The 22,014-nt window shown below is 43.5% G+C and overlaps 1 protein-coding gene across 1 annotated transcript in view; it reads right to left on the reverse strand.

The window, feature by feature from the left end:
- The window catches only part of SERP2 (stress associated endoplasmic reticulum protein family member 2), a 29,646-nt gene that overhangs the window by 6,720 nt on the left and 912 nt on the right, over window positions 1–22,014 (reverse strand). The window contains exon 2 of the mRNA XM_056560452.1: window positions 3,849–3,921. Within this exon, the coding sequence (XP_056416427.1) occupies window positions 3,849–3,921 (73 nt within the window). The remainder of the gene's footprint in view (window positions 1–3,848; window positions 3,922–22,014) is intronic.

Consider the following 22,014-nt stretch of genomic DNA (forward strand, 5'->3'; position numbering starts at 1 on the left):
TTACATATATATATCAGGCATGACAATCTGCAGATGCTGCTCACCCTCCAGCCAACCACAGACCCCAGACGGTAACGCAGCTCTATTAAATAGGGTTTTTCCACTATACCCCTTGTAGCTCATAAATAGGGTCTGTCATTAATGTTTTATTGGTGGGAATCAATTAGCTGGGACAGGCACAACAGGGGACAATGTTCCTTCTTTGCATCTGTGCTGTCACCCCCTCTTATTTTGAATGGGAAATGCAGACACAGCTGAGCACACTTGCTTGGCGGATTCAGTGCCTCAATGAATTAAAGGGACACACTCCACCTTTCCAGCACATATATAGGACAGAGGACAGAATTGTAATATGGGCCTATAGATAGCATCATGGGCCACATCTAGCCCCCTCCCCCATATGTGATTAGTTGACCACCTCTGTATATCTTGATATCTATTGAATATATTGGCTTTTCTCTTATATTCACATGTGGTGTTTTATGATTTTGGTTGTTTTTCTGTCAAAAACTTGTTTGGTTCCATGACAGTATCTCTAATAAAACCCCACATGTGAACACAGCCTAACAGAAGCACATAGACAATGACTTATTGAGCAGGAAGACAACAAAAGGCTCATTTCTTGGCATGATTTTGAGTGTAAATCTATTTCTATAGTCTAAGATAAGTAAGATACTATTATTGTGTATTTCTTTCTACCATATGCCCCTGCCTCTCCTGTTTACTTTATTTTCAGAAACCTAACATCCAGGCTGATTTGGCAGCTTGCCAAGGTACAATTCCCTTAAGTCCCGTCAATTCTCCACCATTCCCCTCCTCCACACTCAAGAGCACATAACCTGAATGGCGGCACAGCCCAGAGACTACAGATGAGGCATCCACATACCTACAAATGCATTCGCATTGTAAATCAGCATACACAAGGACAATATGAAGTGTCCACATATCTAGCAAACAGTAACAACTAAATATTGCTTACATAGAATGAACTGATAAAAATCAAAAAGTACTTTTTGGGGGGAAAAACAGGACTTAAAAGGGGTTATCCAGGAAAAACTGTTTTCTATATATCAACTGGCTCCAGAAAGTTAAACAGATTTGTAAATTACTTCTATTAAAAAAATCTTAATCCTTTCATTACTTATGAGCTGCTGAAGTTGAGTTGTTCTTTTCTGTCTAAGTGCTCTCTGATGACACCTGTCTCGGGAACTGTCCAGAGTAGAATCAAATCCCCATAGCAAACCTCTTCTACTCTGTGCAGTTCCCGAGACAAGCAGAGATGTCAGCAGAGAGCACTGCTGCCAGACAGAAAAGAACAACTCAACTTTAGCAGCTGATAATTATTGGAAGGATTAAGATTTTTTAATAGAAGTAATTTACAAATCTGTTTAACTTTCTGGAGCCAGGTGATATAAAAAATAAAGTTTATTTCCTGGAATACCACTTTAAGTGTATTGTAATCTTCGTGATGCAGTCATTTTTTCTATTTATTTGATCCTTGTAAAAGCCATAACTTTTTTTGTTATGTTTCTATTTTATGATTAAAAAAAATAAATAAAAAGTACCTGTCATGATCTTGCTACATTTTATAAACCTCCCAGTTCACTGCCTCATCATGATAAACCAAACCACCCCCTGCCTTTATTTTTATTATTTTTTAGTTTTCTACCTTGATATTGCTCTGTATTTTCTGCTCAGTCTCAGTCAGGGGCGTTACCCAGCAGGCGTAACATCATCTGAAGCCATACAGGGGAGAACTTCCTCCCTCACTCTGCTACACACAGCCCAGTGCAGTTCAGTGTGAGATGAGCTATGATTGGCTAAGGCTGCAACCTTCTGGCAGGCCAGCAGGAGTCTAAAGTCTGTGCAAGAGATAGGGGGAAATGTGCTCTGGTAGACTAGGAGACACACTAGTTGCAGGTTTTTTTAAACACAAATAAAACAGAAAACATACTTTTTTTTTTTAAACAAAGTACATTAGAAAGATTTTTTTTTTACCATAAGGAGTGCAATAGCAAAAATTTGTATTAATGACAGTGCCCATTTAAATTTTATTTATTGTACCTTATTATAGGGGCAGCCATCTTGGCCGAGCAAGGATATTTAGAACATACTTCATAAGCTGGTTTGCTTATTTCTAGCCAGGAAAACTATTGTTATGGGATGAACTGACACACTGCTTTAGTATATATGAGAGAAAACTTGGTCTATACTGTAATACATTGTAATACAATACACGTCTCAACACTGAAATGGCAAAACCAAGTAGTACGAGCTGTTCGGTAAGGCAAGAGGGTGTTTGTAAGATCTGCAAATGGTCATACATTCATGCACCTAGCTCCAATCTGTGGCATGTAAGAGGGTCTTCATTGGTATAAAAGCCAGATCGAAAGCACATTTTTTTCAGCCACATGAAACCTTAGGCTGCTCTCACACTATGAGTATGCATCTGTTATTAAACATCCGTTTTCTGTATTGTATAATTGAAAAACGGATGTGTAATAACGGATTAAATAACGGGTGCTAACAGCTGAATAACATCCATCAAAATAACGGACATATTCATCCGTTAAGACCCGTCATGTACCGTTATTTTATGGCCATTTTAACATCTCTGCCTACAGACTCCCGCAGCCGGGACTACTACTACTCCCATCATGGAACAGACTTGTTTCCATGATGGGAGTAGTAGTTCCCCAGCTGCGGTAGTCTGCCAGTGGCTGGGGAGGTTACATTAGTGTTTGTATTACTACCCCCATCATGGAACAGACTCTGAAGAAGTTATTAAACCGGGGTGCGGGCGGCATGCTCCGCTACTCTGTGATGTACAGTGTATTTTTACTTTCACTTTTAAATCTCCCGCTGGGAGCCCTGAATGGCCGGCACCGAGGAGCCATTTAGGGCTCCCGGCGAGGTTTTTAAACTGCAAATTTGACCCCCAAATGTATGCCCCCCCATGCATATTTATAATAATTAATTTGCCCCAGTGTGTTTATAATTCATTGGCCCCAGTGTGCTTATCCTTATTCCCCCCCCCCCCCCCCCGCGTGTCCTTATTTCCCCTCCCGCTGCCTGCTCATCATCTTCTTTGAGCAGGGCAGCAGCGGGGACATGTCGGGAACCGGCGGCGGTGAATGAATGAAGCCTACATACGGGACATGTCGGCTTCATTCACCGCCTCCGGTTCCCAACATGTCCCGCTGTTGCCCTGCTCAAAGAAGAGGAGGAGCAGGCAGCGGGAGGGGAAATAAGGAGACTGGGGGCGTGTGTTTATTGATCCTGCAACCTGTCTATCGATCCAGCAATTTCCATGACTTTTTCTTCTTGGTGCTGCAATTCCAATGTTGAGGAGTGTATATCCAGAATCTGGGAATGAGCTAGAGTAAGAACTTAAGTCAATACCAAACAATTTTCCCTTTAAGCTCTCTCTACTAGGGGAAACCATGTAACATTTCTAATTCTAGTACTTGTTAGACAATAACCCCAATAATATGCTTATGATTTCTTGTCATACACAGCAAATGAATCAATATATTACAGTCACCAGATTTATCAGCTAGAAATAGAACTTTACACAACAGATAAACTTGATACCAGATATTATAATCTTTACGACACGTGTGTATTCCTATTCTGATAGTTAACAATGGGAAGGCAAGAGATGGTGACCACCATGACCACATTTCTGCAGTCACTAATTCAATGCCTTACAGTTAACAACTATCCAGTATTTCATTTGCAACCATGAAAAAAATCAAGGCATTCTCCTTGAAAGTACAATGCTTCAAGGAGTGGATTTCTGATTTCATGTTCTTACATCTGTATTTGCTTTATGGTCATTGTCATACCTGATCCACAGACAACAAAAACAAACAGTGCCAGTAGCCAAGGTCCTACAGGATATTTCTCTTCTTGTGGTCTCTAAAATGTGAAAAAAAGAATTTAAAATTTAATTTGAATATGATAATTTCTATATATGTCTGTCCAAAAAATACAAAAGGGGAAATTATCATTCCTTTGCAAAGTGGCAATATTGTTGTGCATGCTCCGGTTTGCACAAATTTTTCACTTGCACAAAAAAATTGTGCAATTCTACCACTCTACACTAGTGCAGGAAATCATAAATTCCCCCCAAAGTGTTAAAAAATTGCATAAGTATTCACCCCCTTGGACTTTTCTGCACTGTCAAGATTTAAATTAATTTCATTTTATATGATGGACCAACACAAAATAGTCCATCATTTGGAAGTGGCTGAAATATTACATGGATTTCAAGATCATTTGCAAATAAAAATCTGAAAAGTGTTAAAGGGGTACTCCCCTGCAAAAAAAAAATGTTTTAAATCATTTTTAAATTAATTGGTGCCAGAAAGTTAAACAGATTTGTAAATGACTTCTATTTAAAAATCGTAATCCTTCCAGTACTTATCAGCTGCTGTTAGCTCCACAGGAATTTCTTTTCTTTTTGAATTTCCTTTCTGTCTGACCACAGTGCTCTCTGACACCTCTGTCCATTTTACTAACTGTTCGGAGCAGGATAGGTTTGCTTTGGGGATTTTCTCATACTCTGGACAGTTCCTGACATGGACAGAGGTGTCAGCAGTGAGCACTGTGGTCAGACAGAAAGGAAATTCAAAAGGATAAGAACTTCCTCTGGAGCATACAGCAGCGGATAAGTACTAGAAGGATAAAGATTTTTAAATAGAAGTTATTTACAAATCTGTTTAACTTTCTGGCACCAGTTGATTTAAACATTTTTTTTTCTGGTGGAGTACCCCTTTAAGTGCATAGGTATACACCCATTTACTGTGAGACCCCTAAAAGATATGGGGCAACCAATTGCCTTCACATTAGCAAGTCACATAATGAGTAAATAGAGTCCACCTGTATGTAATTTCATCTTAGTACAAAACACCTGTTTTGCGGAGGCTTAGAGTTTGTTAAAGAGCCTTACTGAACAAACAGCAACATAAAGACCAAGAAGGCCACCAAACAAGCCAGGGATAAAGTTGTGGAAAAGTACAAAGCAGTGTTAGGTTATAAAAATATCCTAAGCTTTGAACATCTGAGAAAGCACCATAAAACCCATCATTAGAAAATGGAAAGAATATAACACAACTGCAAACCTACCAAGACAAGGCTATCTAGCCAAATAAGTCAGGCAAACAGAAAATCCACCAGAGAAGCAACCGAAAGTCCTATGGTTGCTCTGGAGGAGCTGCAAAGATCAACAGCTGGGGTGGGAGAATCTGTTCGCAGGACAACTACAAATCTGACATTCATGCAAGAAGAAAGCCGTTGTTGAAAGTGTGCCACAAAAATCCCATTTGGGGTTATCCACAAGCCATGTGGGAGACACAACAAACATGGAAAAAAAGGTGCTCTGGTGAGATGAGACCAAAATAGAACTTTGTGGCCTCAGTACAAAACTCAATGGGGTTTATTTACTAAGAGTAGAGTGGAGTTTTCTTTGTAGGTTTTGATTTCTGACAGGTATTTTCCCAAGGTATTTACTAAGGTTTCCTTACATTTTGCACTTTTCCCTACATTTTGCTTTTTTTTTACAACTGTTCTGATCTGTCGGGTTTTTCCAAGCTTAAATCCACCACATTTTCTGACGAAACCTTAGGAAATATGTTGGGATTTTCCAAAATATCGGGGACACGCGCCTTTTGTCAGGACCACGCGCCTTTTGTCAGGACCACGCCCGCTTTCTCATGTGATCACGCCCCCTGTTCAGGTTTTTCTTGTAAAATGGAGGGTTTTCTTCTTTTTGGTCGCAAATCGTGTTGCACGGAACGTGCAAAATCCGAGAAAAAAAGAGTCGAGATCACGTTAGTAAATAAACCCCTATATGTGGCAGAAAATCAACACTACCCATCACCCTGAGCACACCATCTCCACAGTAAAACATGGTGGTGCTAACTTATCAGCAGGTACAGGGAAATGGGATTGATGGAAGCATGGATGGAGCCAAATACAGGGCAATGCTTGAAGAAAATCTGATCTGATTCTGAAGTCTGAGGAAGACTTGAGACTAGAAAACATCCATCCAGGGCTGCAATGGAATGGTTTAGATCAAAGCATGATAGGGTCCTAAAATGGCCCAGTCAAAGCCCAGACCTGAATCCAGTTGAAAATCTATGGCAAGACTTAAAAATTGCAGTTCACAGGCAGTCTCCATCCAATATGACTGAGCTTCAGCTTTTTTGGCAAAAAGAATGGGCAAACATTATGCATCCAACACAGGTATTCTCATTATTGTTTTTGTCACAATAACATTTCATGAAATGCAATTTCAAAGTAATATGGATATTGTGTTTATCAAATAGTAAAAGTTTATTTAACTCTATTTGAATTCCAGTTGGTAACAGTAGCAAAATGGGCAAAAAGTCCAAGGGTGGCTACACTGTACATATATAGTCCATGCAAAAGTTTAGGCACCCCTGACAATTTTTATGATTTTCATTTTAAGGGGTTATCCAAGAAAAAACTTTTTTTTTATATATCAACTGGCTCCAGAAAGTTAAACAGATTTGTAAATTACTTCTATTAAAAAATCTTAATCATTTCAGTACTTACGAGCTTCTGAAGTTAAGGTTGTTCTTTTCTGTCTAAAGGGGGGCCCTGCTGTTTACAAGGGGGGCTGCGGTCTACAGGAGGGCTGCTACTAACATCTGCAGGGGGCTGCTGTCTACAAGGGGGGCTTGCTGTCTACAGGGGGCTGCTACCAATGTCTACAGGGGGTGCCTGCTGTCTACAAGGTGCCTGCTGTCTACAAGGGGGGGGCACTGTCTACAAGGGGGCTGCTACTAATGCCTACAGGGGATGCCTGCTGTCTACAAGGGGGGCACTGTCTACAAGGGGGGGCTGCTCTCTAGAAGGGGGGGGGGAACTGTCTACAAGGGGGGCCTGCTGTCTTCAAGGGGGGGCACTGTATACAAGGGGGGGGGGCTGCGTTCTACATGGGGGCTGCTAGGAGATAATACCTAATATTAAAGGCAATCTTACAGCAGAGTCACCTGCACTAACTTGAATTTATAGGTAGATAGTGCAGGTGACCCGGTTTCTACTGCTGCTCACCATGTGAATATCGGTCTCGCCCATATTGCACATTTTTTATTCTGCCCAATGGAGAAGAGAAAGATCTTGGCTCATATTACAGCAGCTGCCTCCATTGCACACAAGAAGGACCCACATATCATACGGTAAGCAGGGCCCGAGACCGCGTCACCCTGCTGTCAGATTCCCTTTAAAATAAAAGTAATCGTACTTGATATCGGTAAGTACTAGAATTAAAGTATCGGTACTCGTAAAAAGAATAATTGGGTGTTTGGATAAGCAGGTATACAAACACACATTTGGACAAGCCAGCTTCATGTTGGAAGAAGGTGTTGTGGCCTGATGAAACAAAGGTGGAGTTACTTGGTCACAACAAGGGGCATTATGCATTTTTGCTAAAGAACACAGCGTTCTAAGACAAACACTTGCTACCCACAGTGAAATTTGGTGGAGGTTCCATCTTGCTGTGGGGCTCTGTGGACAATGCTCCAAAATACCTTCATTCATAATCCAGACACTCATTACAGGCTATAGGAAATGTCTAGAAGACGGTATTTCTGCTAAAGGAGGCTCAACTAAATATTAAGGTTCTACTGTACTGTAGTTCTGTTGGGGTGCCCACATTTATGCACCTGTCTACTTTTGTTTTGCTGCAGATTGTGCATATTCTGTTCATCCAAGAAACCTCATTTTACTAGAGAAATATTACTATGTCTTTCAGATATTTGATAGCTCAAAACTGAATTGATGATTAAACACCCAATTATTTATAAATGAAAATCATGGAAATTGTGAGGGGGGGGGGGACATGCTAAACTTTTGCATACGACTGTAGCGCTTATACCCCCTTCAAATACCCAGTAAATAAGAAAGCATTACTGTCTTTTTCTGTCCTTGATGATTCTATTCAACCACCTGTTACTGGAAAAACTGGGCAATAACCAATATGGTTCCATTAGCATATATTTACTAGGGATCGACCGATTATCGGTATGGCCGATATTATCGGCCGATAATCACGATTTTGGGCATTATCGGTATCGGCAATTACCTTGCCGATAAGCCGATAATGCCCCGCACTGCCCCCACCGCACCACGACCGCCACCGCACCGCGACCGTGATGCTGGGCGGTATACCGGTATGGATTTTTGCCCATACCGCTATACCGGTCGGGCCCCTCCCCCACCCTCCATCCATCCTTCCTTCCTGTAGTGTCCGGGGGCGTTCCGGGTGAAGAGTGAACCGGTCCGGGCTGTTCTTCTTCTCCGGCGGTCATCTTCTCCACTCCGGGCAGGCTCCGGCCTAGTACACTGCATAGACGCCGCTACGCCAGGTGCGTCGCTGCGCACGGGCGTCACTGCGCAGCGGCGTCTATGCAGCGTACTAGGCCGGAGCCTGCCCGGAGTGGAGAAGTGTTACGCCGAGCGCTCCGGGTCCCTGCTCCTCCCCGGAGCGCTCACGGCGTCTCTCTCCCTGCAGCGCCCCGGTCAGACCCGCTGACCGGGAGCGCTGCACTGACATTGCCGGCGGGGATGCGATTCGCACAGCGGGACGCGCCCGCTCGCGAATCGCATCCCAAGTCACTTACCAGTCCCGGTCCCCGGCTGTCATGTGCTGGCGCGCGCGGCTCCGCTCTCTAGGGCGCGCGCGCCAGCTCTCTGAGACGTAAAGGGCCAGTGCACCAATGATTGGTGCCTGGCCCAATTAGCTTAATTAGCTTCCACCTGCTCCCTGGCTATATCACCTCACTTCCCCTGCACTCCCTTGCCGGATCTTGTTGCCTTGTGCCAGTGAAAGCGTTTAGTGTTGTCCAAAGCCTGTGTTACCAGATCTCCTGCTTCCATATTGACTACGAACCTTGCCGCCTGCCCCGACCTTCTGCTACGTCTGACCTTGCCTCTGCCTAGTCCTTCTGTCCCACGCCTTCTTAGCAGTCAGCGAGGTTGAGCCGTTGCTAGTGGATACGACCTGGTTGCTACTGCCGCAGCAAGACCATCCCGCTTTGCGGCGGGCTCTGGTGAACACCAGTAGCCTCTTAGAACCGGTCCACCAGCACGGTCCACGCCAATCCCTCGCTGACACAGTGGATCCACAACCTGTAAGCCGAATCGTGACAAGAAGATGACCGCCGGAGAAGAAGGACAGCCCGGACCGGTTCACTCTTCACCCGGAACGCCCCCGGACACTACAGGAAGGAAGGATGGATGGCCCGGACCACCCTGACAGGTAGGGGGAGAGAAGCGGGTGGCGGCGGCGGCCTATGGCCCTGCAAAAGCCACTGCAGATCATTGATTTAAAGCGCCCGCTTTAAATCAATGATCTGTAGAGGTGTCGCAGGGGGTTAAATAGCCGATAACTTATACCGGAATATCGGTATAAGTTATCGGCTATCGGCCCTAACATCCACCGATTATCGGTATCGGCCCTAAAAAACTGATATCGGTCGATCCCTAATATTTACACCAAACAGACATTTCTATAGATGATCCATTTATCGGAATGGGGTTTGTATGAGCCCATACTATAACACAGACAAGAGTTTTTTTTTTTTATGTAACAACAAATCTGTAAGAAAGAAACCCAGCATGCCATATTCAGGAGAATACCTCGGCAATACAGAATGCAATGGAACTAGCCACAATATTTTTCCTCAAAGAGGCACCATTTGTGTGAGCCCTTAAAAGGTTTTCACCAATCCACCTGGTTATACAGTAATACATCAAATGTTATCAAAATAACTTTAAAGGGGTATTCCAGCTTTATACATCTTATCCCCTATCCAAAGTAAAGGGGATAAGATGTATGATCGCTGGGGTCCTGCCGCTGGAGACCTTCGAGATCTCGGTGCAGCCCCCGGCATTCTGTGCTGGGCGCTGCCTTCATGACGGGGACATGACGTCACGGCCATGCCCCCCTAGTGATGTCACGCCACACCCCCTCCATTCATGCCTATGAGAGGGGGCGTGACGGCCGTCATGCCCCCTCTTATAGACATGAATGGAGGGGGCGTGTCCGTGACATCACGTCCCCATCTCGGAGGCAGCTTCCCGGCTGCACCGAGATCGCGGGGTTACCCAGCGGCGGGACCCCTGAGATCATACATCTTATCCCCTATGCTTTGGATAGGGGATACGATGTATAAAGCCGGAATACCCCTTTAAAACTAAATCATTCATGAAACTGAAAAAATAAGTAACCCTTGGAGGCCGTAATGATCATTTCAATGGACAATAAGAAGAATGTCTGCTACATTTACCTGTACTATACGTTTGTTTTTCAAATGTACAATGGATTTCATTATTTGTTGTATTGGAAAATGTAATAACATTCTAACTGCTTCTTTCTACTTTGGGCAAGTCCTTATGCTAGCCTGCTCGATGAGGTTGTGTGTACCCACATACACTACATCATGACACCTTTTGGCTTCTGAACCCAGTAAGGCACCCATAATGAGTGGAAGGTGCCCAGTGGAGCACCCCTGTATGTGCACGGATGACTACATGCAGTATTCTATTTTGTAAATACTGTCACCTGCTGAAAGGGAATACTGTGAAAAGATGAATTAGTAAAGGCAACATATTTGTAGTTAATATAAATATACAAATGTATCATAGCTCCTGTTTGGCTACAACATCAAAATGATACAAACACATTTTACCAAATACAATAATAATAACTATTATAACAATAATATGTCAGGTAGTGATGTCCCAATACCATTTTTTTAAAGACGGGGTACTAGTACCGATACAGTTTTTTTTTAAAGTACTCGCCGATACCAATTACCGATACTTTTTTGTATGTCATGTGACAAGGTTTTTTTTTAAATTTATTTATTTTTATTAGAGGAAGGTTGATCCTGACAGCGCAATTTCACTGCGGTGATCCCGATCAGCATCCCAGCAGTTATCTTCATGACTTTTAGATGCCGCAATCAACTTTGATCGCGGCGTCTAAAAGGTTAATGCCGGACATCACCGCGATCAGTAATGTTCGCCATTAGCCACAGGTTTCGGCTATGACGCACGCTTAGCTGCTGGGCGCGCTGCATAGTTTGTCAGCACCATTATACCTGCCGGCGGGGGTCGGGGACATCGGAGTATCGGGGACATTTGCACGAGTACAAGTACTCATGCAAATGTCCAGTATCAGTATCGGGACATCCCTACTGTAAGGATTTGCAGGCAGCAAATGCAAACAAATTGTTCATTGTTAAAATGCAGACATGTTTTTATTAAAACGATGACAGGTCCAGGCTGAGGATCAGTGAATTTTACTACACTATTTCTCATGTTACTGGTTGCAGAACTAATCCAAATGGATGTGACTGTAGACCAATTCATGACAGGCTGTAATTTTGGATGTCATTTGCTTAAGCCCTAAATAGTAATAGGGCTGCTATGAAGGTAAATTAATCCTAAAGGTTAGTATGTTTCTGATAATACCATACTGATGATAATAACAGTATACTATGTCATTACTACTTCTACAATTTACTGTTTTTAGCTCCAAATAATTAGAGATAAAAAAAATGTACCCTGCAGTTCATATGGAATATTGTAACAAGACATATCGCTCACAGGTATAAGTACATATGACATGAAGGTTCCCATTCTAGTGCTGGAGACTCTTAACCTGGGTTCAATCGAACCCCAGGGGTTCGGTGAGTCAGTCCCAGGGGGTTCGGCGGGGGAGGTCACAACAGACAGGCAAACCAAGCAATTGCTTGGGGCCCCGAGCAGAGCCGGTGTTTGCCGTCCTGCTACAGGACGGGGCAATTCCCCCCGTTACTATTAACTCCCTGCAGCCCCGCATTAAGTTTAAAAATGCAGGGCCGCCGGGACATAGCGCACGCCGGGACGTCACTGGCGTCCCATGTGTGCGCCCATGGAAACGAAGGTGCCGAGGACCGGAGGATAGAAAAGGAGGAAGACACGCGCTGGCCAGCTTGGTAAGTGACCAGCGGCACGTCATCTTCAGTGCTCCGACCACCGGTCCCGAGACCTACTTCTATAGCCGGAGCGGTGGTCGGAGCACTGAAGTGGGCAGTACACAGGCATACAGCAGCCATACACTGTGTATGGCTGGAGGCTGGATGTCTGTGGGGGAACACTGCCTACATCAGTGGTCTTCAACCTGTGGACCTCCAGATGTTGCAAAACTACAACTCCCAGCATGCCAGGACAGCCAACGGCTGGGAGTTGTAGTTTTGCAACATCTGGAGGTCCACAGGTTGAAGACCACTGGCCTACATAATGTGGGGGAACACTGCCTGCCTAATGTGGGGGAACAATGCCTGCCTAATGTGGGGGAACACTGCCTGCGCCTAATGTGTGGGGAAACACTGCCTGCGCCTAATGTGTGGGGGAACACTGCCTGCCTAATGTGGGGGGAACACTGGCTGCGCCTAATGTGTGGGGGAACACTGGCTGCGCCTAATGTGTGGGGGAACACTGCCTGCATAATGTGGGGGGAACACTGCCTGCCTAATGTGTGGGGGAACACTGCCTGCCTAATGTGGGGGAACACTGCCTGCCTAATGTGTGGGGGAACACTGCCTGCGCCTAATGTGTGGGGGGAACACTGCCTGCCTAATGTGGGGGAAAACTGCCAGCCTAATGTGGGGGGAACACTGCCTGCCTAATGTGGGGGGAACACTGCCTGCCTAATGTGGGGGGAACACTGCCTGCCTAATGTGGGGGGAACACTGCCTGCCTAATGTGTGGGGGGAACACTGCCTGCCTAATGTGAGGGAACACTGCCTGCCTAATGTGGGGGAACACTGCCTGCCTAATGTGGGGGAACACTGCCTGCCTAATGTGCGGGAACACTGCCTGCCTAATGTGGGGGAACACTGCCTGCCTAATGTGGGGGAACACTGCCTGCCTAATGTGGGGGGAACACTGCCTGCCTAATGTGTGGGGGGAACACTGCCTGCCTAATGTGTGGGGGGAACACTGCCTGCCTAATGTGAGGGAACACTGCCTGCCTAATGTGGGGGAACACAGCCTGCCTAATGTGGGGGAACACTGCCTGCCTAATGTGCGGGAACACTGCCTGCCTAATGTGGGGGAACACTGCCTGCCTAATGTGGGGGAATACTGTCTACCTAATGTGGAGGAACTCTGTCTGCCTAATGTGGAGGAACACTGCCTGCCTAATGTGGGGGAACACTGCCATTGTTGCGAAAATGACATGAGAGTGGCACTTGCCATGGTAAAGCCGCGCATTTCTGAACTGGTCTCTGAAAGACAACATCAGAAGTCACAGTGATTTGCAGTAAATATTCATTATGTTTTTGTGTGAAAATCATGTTTCCATGGTTTTGTTCTTTGTTCTTAATGGTTTTGTTCATTTTGTGCACCTATGTATAAATATATACCTCCTATGTTTTGAATTTGAAAAAATCATATTTTATTTTTCCAATTAAGGGTTTCGGTGAATGCGCATATGAAACTGGTGGGGTTCAGTACCTCCAACAAGAACCACTGCTCTAATTGATGAGGTATACTAAAGTATTTTTGTCTGTTAGATTCTATATAAATCTGATACAATAAAATAAACAGCATCAGCAGTTAAGATATAAATTGCAGCTGTCAGATTTCCTTTATGAAGCACTGCTTTATACCAAGAAGCGGTATAACCTCTGTGCACCACTGGACCATATGCTGTGTACATGGGTCATTACAAAGAAGGAGATTTATCAAGCTCCATAGTAGATTATTTTTTTGCGTAAAAAAGTTGCACGTACTTGCGCACGTGCTACTCTTCTATACATGCTGCAACTTTTAGATTTTTGCTTATTCCAAAGCACGTTTCTGAAATCTGCTCACGTAGTAATTTATTATTTTTTTACTTTGCAGTGGTCATGTATTTATCAAATGTGATAGTCGCTATTTATGAAGAAAAAAAAAAGTTGCATCTCCATTTAAAAGTGGCATATGTATTCCAGGTCCAACCTGGCTTACAGAAAGTCCCTACGTCAGCAGAAAAGGATATTACCATCCACTTTAACAACTGTTCTTGTTCTACATTATGAAACAAAGCTACTACATTAATGTTAATTATAGAAAAAAATGTATTATATAACTAATAACTATTCATTTTAAGGTTGAAAATACACACTGCACACCTTGTTAATTTTAGGACACGTACATGCTGGCGTACCCACTAAATTTTAAAATTAATGTTGTGTTAAAATAGAATAAGGCACAAAATAATTGTGTAAGAATTTTTACAGACTACGTAAACAACCCAAATGTGCCACTCAATTTTTTCCTTAAAAAAAGAAACATCCATAGTAATACAGCTTCATGCACATTTTTGGGTGGGTAATATACCAAGCCGTTTTTTTTGTGTGGCTTCACTATTGTTTATGTGCCTGTTTGTGCTGCGCTGTCTTTCTCCTGATGTAAACTCCGGCCTCAGTGCAGCGACACAAGACTCCGCCCACCAACATCACAAAATCCCGGCTCAAAATTAAACAAAAAAGCCTCCAGAGTACGGATATTCATGGTGCGGCATAGTATGTCACTCTCTAACAACGCTACTAGTAATAAAGGAGAGATAAAGAACTTTTCTATTAACATAAGGAAAAACTTTTCTGCTTTAAAAGATGCTTTTGTAAGGGGGTTTCCCGGTTTTGCTTATGTGCGATTTATTTATCAAGGTCGTGCGACTATTTGATAAATAGGTCGCATGTAAGCAAAAGTAAGTTATAAATCATTGTCATATAAAAGCCATAAATCTGAAAATAATGATAAATCTCCTTCAAAGTCTACAAGGTAGCTCTGATGATGTCCAAAGGCTTCATCCTGTTCTTCAACTCCTATGGAATTCAAGGGACAGAACTCTTAAAGGGGTTGTCTGACATTTAATTTATTTTCGGCAATTAGGATTGTGGCAAAATATAAAAGGAGGCAGTGTTATCCATTATAATCCCCAATGTCCTCCTCATTTGCTTTGATTGCTTGGCTACATCAATGTCACACCGACATATGTATGCCCACCAGTGCAGCCAATCACTGACCCCAGTGGTCTTATGCTGTATACCACATGGCATGTGATTGGCTGCAGTATTAAAGGGGTACTCCACTGGAAAACATTTTCTTTTAAATGAACTGGTGACTAAAAGTTAAACAGATTTTTAAATTACTTCTATTAAAAAATCTTAATCCTTGCAGTACTTATCAGCTGCTGTATAATACGGAAGTTGTTCTTTTCTTTTTGAATTTCTTTCCTGTCTGACCACAGTGCTCTCTGCTGACACCTCTGTCCGTTTTAGGAACTGTCCAGAGCAGGAGAGGTTTGCTATGGGGATTTGCTCCTACTCTGGACAGTTCCTTAAATGGACAGGGGTGTCAGCAGAGAGCACTTGTGGTCAGGCAGAAAGGAAATTTAAAAATAAAAAAACTTCTTCTGTAGTATACAGCAGCTGATGAGTAATGGAAGGGTTAATCATTTACAAATCTGTTTAACTTTCTGGCACTAGTTGATTTAAAAGAAAATGTTTTCCTGTGGAGTACCCCTTTAATGTGTGTTAAATAATTTAGGCAAGCTCATTACTAAAGTAACAGCAGGTCTGCAAGGACTAACTAGATAGGGACAACGCCTTCACATTATTTTTCTAAATTACAATTTGTATGTGATACATGGTGGTTTCTAGAGCTTTATGCCAATTTATCAGTAAAATAACCTCAGGGACTTGCAGTGTTATGGTAGCTGCCTATACAATAGGGGTGTTGGACAGAGGATTATTGAACAAAAAGTTCATCTGCCACAGAAATACAGCTCCTCAGATAAGTGAGTCCACCCCTCACATTTTTGTAAATATTTTATTATATATTTTCATGTGACAACACTAAAGAAATGATAACGTATACAGTAACATCTCCCTTCGTTGCCCAAAGTAACCAGAGGCCAGGTTCCATTATTGCAGTGTGGGGCTAAATAACTAAACCTGACAGGTTACTATGGTAACATTTCCTCAATTTTGACACATTGGAGGTTATATATGACAATCTCTGTAGGGAAGATTAACAGTGTTCCCATGGCAACAAGAAATCAAGGTACAATTGTATGATGCAACCTAAGAAGGAATTGTTGCCATAAGCAACACTACTGTACCTGCTCTAGTATTAAGCAAAACTTTCTAGGTATGGATGAAAAACTATTGGGGAGATTTATCAAAACCTGTGCAGAGGCAAAGTTGCCCAGTTGCCCATAGCAACCAATCAGCTTAATTCTTTCATTTTTCACAGGCCTGGTTAGGAATGTAAGAAGCAAGCTGATTGGTTGCTATGGGCAACTGGGCAACTTTGACTCTGCACAGGTTTTGATAAATCTCCCCCTATGTCGACATACAGAAATCATCAAAGAATTTAACTAACAAGACAAAGAGATGCAGAGGCCTATAAACAAAACTGTCTCTTGGAGAAAAAAAAGTTTCCCTGTTCCTTAGAACATTAAGAGTACGTTCACATGGTTTCCTGCTGCAGGTTTTCCACAGCAGAAAATCTGCAGCAGACCACATTGAGGTTAATGTAATCTGCTGCCTCAAGCCTTCAGCGGGTTACTTGCTGGTAGCCTGCCCATGTGAATGTACCCTAAAGCAATCTGCATGTGCTGGCACCTGTATAATGCTGAAAGAATCCTCTAAGGCCGGAGATTCTGTCTGTTGCCGGTGGTGACTGATCGGTCTCCATAGATGGCTAAGCATATCCAAGAGGATTCTGCCGAAATAATTACCTTGGTCATTCTTTCGTCGGGGTCTCAAATTTAAATGTGAAATTCAGCAGAGTGTACGGTGCAGCAGAATCCCACTGAAAACAATGAGATTCTGCTGAATTTCTCTGCTTGGAAATTCAGTAATATGAACCCAGCCTTACAGAGCTCCTTAAAGGGATTTTCCAGGATTTAGGGCCCTATTACATGGGGAGATTATCAGCTGAACAGGCCCATATTTTCCCTGTGTGACAGACCCAACGACCAGTTGATCATTGGCGGATAGCTGATTGCATCCTTTAAAGGGGTACTCCGGTACAAAACAAACATTTTTTAAATCAACTAGTACCAGAGTACAAGTAAAACAGATTTGTAAATGAGTTCTATTAAAAAATCTTAATCCTTCCAGTACTTATCAGCTGCTGTATGCTCCACATGAAGTTGTATGTATTTCTGGAATTCTTTCAGGTCCGACCACAGTGCTCTCTGCTGACACCTCTGTCCATATCAGGAACTGTCCAGAGTACAGCAAATCCCCACAGCAAACCTCTCCTGCTCTGGACAGTTCCTGATACAAACAGAGGTGTCAGCAGAGCGCACTGAGGTCAGACTAAAAATAACTCCAGAAAGAAATACAACATCCTGTGGAGCATACAGCAGCCAATAAGTACTGGAAGGATAAATATTTTGAAATAGAAGAAATTTACAAATCTGTTTAATTATGTGACACCAGTTGATTTAAAAAAAATAAATTGTTTTCCACCAGAGTACCCCTTTAAGCAGGTTTAAAAATCACTGTTTGTTGGCCGCACATCTCCCGAAGTAAGGGTGCGTTCACATGGCTGTCTGTCCCCGTTTTTTTTTTGGCCCCGTTTCGGTTCCGTTCTTGCAGGCTGTAAACGGATTAAAAATGGTTTTAAAAAAATCCCATTCATGTCAATGGGATTTTTTTACAATCCGTTTACATCCGTTTGTACCCGTCTGCACTCATTTCCGTTTTTCTGATGGCAGAAAAAACGGCACATGCAGTATTTTTTCTTCTGTCAAATAAAAACGGAAGAAAAAACGGATACAGTAAATTTAACATTGAAGTCTATGGAAAACAAATCCGTTTTTTGATCCGTTCTTACTTCTGTGCATGCTCAGAACAAAAAAAAAGTTTTTTTGTTTATTAACTGAACACAAACGGATTGAAACGGATACAAAGGGATAACATCTATTTGCATCCATTATTGTCCATTCTTTTTAACCCCTTAAGGACCCAGGACGTACTAGAACGTCCTGGCACCCTGGGCTTTAAGTACCATGCTAAAGTATAGGAGCGAAGTGGCAAGCCTGCCACCTACTCCTATCCCCTGCGATTCTTCGGTTAGTTAACCGACCAATCGCAGGGGGGGGGGGGGCGGTTTCTTCCTCCCGCCCTGCCCGGCCCCTGGAAGTCCGGAGAGGACGGGAGGAAGACCGGAGGACGGGGCGGGGGACGGGGGAGTGCTGGGGACCGGCCCCGGTACTTACCTCGTCTCTGAAGGCCCGGATCCCGACGATGAAGACGGCGGCGGCGACAGGTGAGTTCCTCTTCAGCCGCGGTCGGGCCCTTTACAGCAATGCACGTCGCCGTAAAGTGACATGCATTGCTGTAATGGGACCCTGTAAACTACAACTCCCAGCATGCCCAGGCAGCCCTTGGCATCTGGGCATGCTGGGAGTTGCAGTTTTGCAACATCTGGAGGTCCATTTGGGACCACTGTGCCCTTCCAGATGTTGCAAAACTACACATCCTCAGCATGCCCTTACTGTCCAGGCATGCTGGGAGTTGTAGTTCTGTAACATCTGGCCCTTCAGATGTTTCAGAACTACAACTCCCAGCATGCCTGGACAGTTTTGGCATACTGGGAGTTGTAGTTTTGCAACATCTGGAGGGCTACAGCTTGGACACCACTACACAGTGGTCCCCAAACTGTTCTCCTCCAGCTGTTGCGTAACCACTACTCCCAATATGCCCTTCGGCTGTCTGGACATGCTGGGAGTTGTGGTTTTGCAACAACTGGAGGCACACTGGTTGGGAAACATTGCCTGTTTCCTAACACAGTGTTTCCCAACCCATGTGCCTCCAGGCCACATATGGGGTATCTCCGTACTCGGGAGAAATTGCCTAACAAATTTGGGGGGCTTTTTCTTCTTTCACCCCTTATGAAAAGGGGAAGTTGGGGTCTACACCAGCATGTTAGTGTAAAAAAATAAATTTTTACACTAACATGCTGGTGTTGCCCTATACTTTTCATTTTGACAACAGGTAAAAGGGAAAAAGCCCCCCAAAAATTGTAATGCAATTTCTCCCGACTACGGAGATACCTGATATGTGGGCGCAAAGTGCTCTGGGGGTGCACAACAAAGCCCAGAAAGGAGAGTGCACCATGTACATTTGAGGTGATTTGCACAAGGGTGGCTGATTGTTACAGCGGTTTTGACAAACGCAAAAAAAAACAAAAAAAACACATGTGACCCCATTTTGGAAACTACACCCCTCACGGAATGTAATGAGGGGATCAGTGAGAATTTACACCCCACTGGTGTCTGACAGATCTTTGGAACAATGGGCTGTGCAAATTAAAAATTTTGTACAGCCCACTGTTCCAAAGATTTGCCAGACACCAGTGGGGGTAAATGTTCACTGTACCCCTTGTTACGTTCCTCAAGGGGTCTAGTTTCCAAAATGGTATGCCATGTGTTTTTTTTTTGCTGTCCTGGCACCATAGGGGCTTCCTAAATGCGACATGCCCCCCGAGCAAAATTTGTTACAAATTTTGAGGGTATTTTCTGCTATTAGCCCTTGCATAAATGTGAAATTTGGGGGGGGGAAACACACATTTTAGTACATTTTTTTTTTTTTTACGTATGCAAAAGTCGTGAAACCCCTGTGGGGTATTAAGGCTCACTTTATTCCTTGTTTCATTCCTCAAGGGGTCTAGTTTCCAAAATGGTATGCCATGTGTTTTTTTTTTTTTTTGCTGTACTGGCACCATGGGGGCTTCCTAAATGCGACATGCCCCCCGCGCAAAATTTGCTCTCAAAAAGCAAAATATGACTCCTTCTATTCTGAGCATTGTAGTTCGCCCGTAGTGCACTTCAGATCAACTTATGGGGTACCTCCATACTCAGAAGAGATGGGGTTACAAATTTTGGGGGGTATTTTCTGCTATTAACCCTTGCAAAAATGTGAAATTTGGGGGGAAACACCCTTTTTTTTTTTTTACATATGCAAAAGTCGTGAAACACCTGTGGGGTATTAAGGCTTACTTAATTCCTTGTTACGTGCCTCAAGGGTTCTAGCTTCCAAAATGGTATGACATGTGTTTTTTTTGCTGTTCTGGCACCATAGGGGCTTCCTAAATGCAATATGCCCCCCAAAAACCATTTCTGAAAAACGTACTCTCCAAAATCCCCTTGTCGCTCCTTCGCCCTCTACTGCGCTACATTTTCTCCTTTTACCCCTTGTAAAAATTCAAAAATTGGGTCTACAAGAAAATGCGAGTGTAAAAAATGAAGATTTTGAATTTTCTCCTTCACTTTGCTGCTATTCCTGTGAAACACCCAAAGGGTTAAAACGCTGACTGAATGTTTTTTTGAATACTTTGGGGGGTGCAGTTTTTATGATGGGGTCTTTTATGGGGTATTTCTAATATGAAGACCCTTCAAATCCACTTCAAACCTGAACTGGTCCCTGAAGAATAGTGAGTTTGAAAATTTTGTGAAAAATTGGAAAATTGCTGCTGAACTTTGAAGCCCTCTAGTGTCTTCCAAAAGTAAAAACTCGTCACTTTTATGATGCAAACATAAAGTAGGCATATTGTATATGTGAATAAAATAAAAAAATATTTGGAATATCCATTTTCCTTACAAGCAGAGAGCTTCAAAGTTAGAAAAATGCAAAATTTTCAAATTTTTCATCAAATTTTGGGATTTTTCACCAAGAAAGGATGCAAGTTACCACAAAATTTTACCACTATGTTAAAGTAGAATATGTCACGAAAAAACAATCTCGGAATCAGAATGATAACTAAAAGCATTCCAGAGTAATTAATGTTTAAAGTGACAAATGGCCGGGTCCTAAGGTGTAAAATGGCTGGGTCCTTAAGGGGTTAAAGTCCGTTTTTATTTTTGAAGGGAGAAGAACGGCTCTAGACGGCCGTGTGAACGCAGTCTAATAGGGGATGTGCGACTCACAAATAATGGAAGTTAAGACACCAAACTGCCTATTCTTTTAGTTACCTTTTAGAGGACCCTAAAAGGGTTTTCACATCTAATAAAGTGATAGCATGTCACAGGGGTTTGCCATCACTTTCTAAAAATGTAGTTTAGGTTTAGTTTTGACCTTTGGGGTCCATACCGATCCTGACAACTAGGAGTCACAGCATTGCTTCAGAGCTGGGTCCTCTTCATAGTATTCCCAGCGCACATAGGCTCCTGATGAACTGCTGTGGAGGAAAATGCAGCACAGTCCCATTCATTTCAAGCTGATGTGGAGCTGCAGCACTGTCTACAGAGGTCAGTCATGTCCAAGTGCCCTATTAGAGCACCCTTCTAGGGGATCCTTTTAGACGGCCGACCCTGTTCCCTATGGGGCACAATAGTTGAGTTGCATAAAGGCTCAATAAACTAGCCAAAGCTACAAGACCAGTCGCTGGATCGTTCTTGCGGCCCCTTTACTTCTATCATTGTCGGGGATCGGGTGGTATTCGTTGATCAGGTTTTTTTCCCCCCATGATCAGACTGTGAGACATAGACTCTAAATCAGTGGTCTTCAACCTGCGGACCTCCAGATGTTGCAAAACTACAGCTCCCAGCATGTCCGGACAGCCAACGGCTGTCCGGGCATGCTGGGAGTTGTAGTTTTGCAACATCTGGAGGTCCACAGGTTGAGGATCCCTGCTCTAAATGAAGCTTTGACCCAGATGTAAAGTTAGTCCAGTGTTTCCCAACCAGTGTGCTTCCAGCTGTTGCAAACTACAACTTCCAGCATGCCTGGAATGCCGAAGGCTGTCCAGGCACGCTGGGAGCTGTAGTTTGCAACAGCTGGAGGCACTCTGGTTGGGAAATGCTGACTTACAACCTGACACTGCTTTGCAAAGCAACCCAGCTCGGAGCTGTCCAGCACTTTTCTAGGCGGCCAACAACCTCATAGACAATTTGCACCAGTTCAGCACACATATTCCAGTTTTTATGACTGG

Source organism: Hyla sarda, chromosome 2, assembly GCF_029499605.1.
Source record: "Hyla sarda isolate aHylSar1 chromosome 2, aHylSar1.hap1, whole genome shotgun sequence".
Lineage (NCBI taxonomy): Eukaryota > Metazoa > Chordata > Amphibia > Anura > Hylidae > Hyla > Hyla sarda.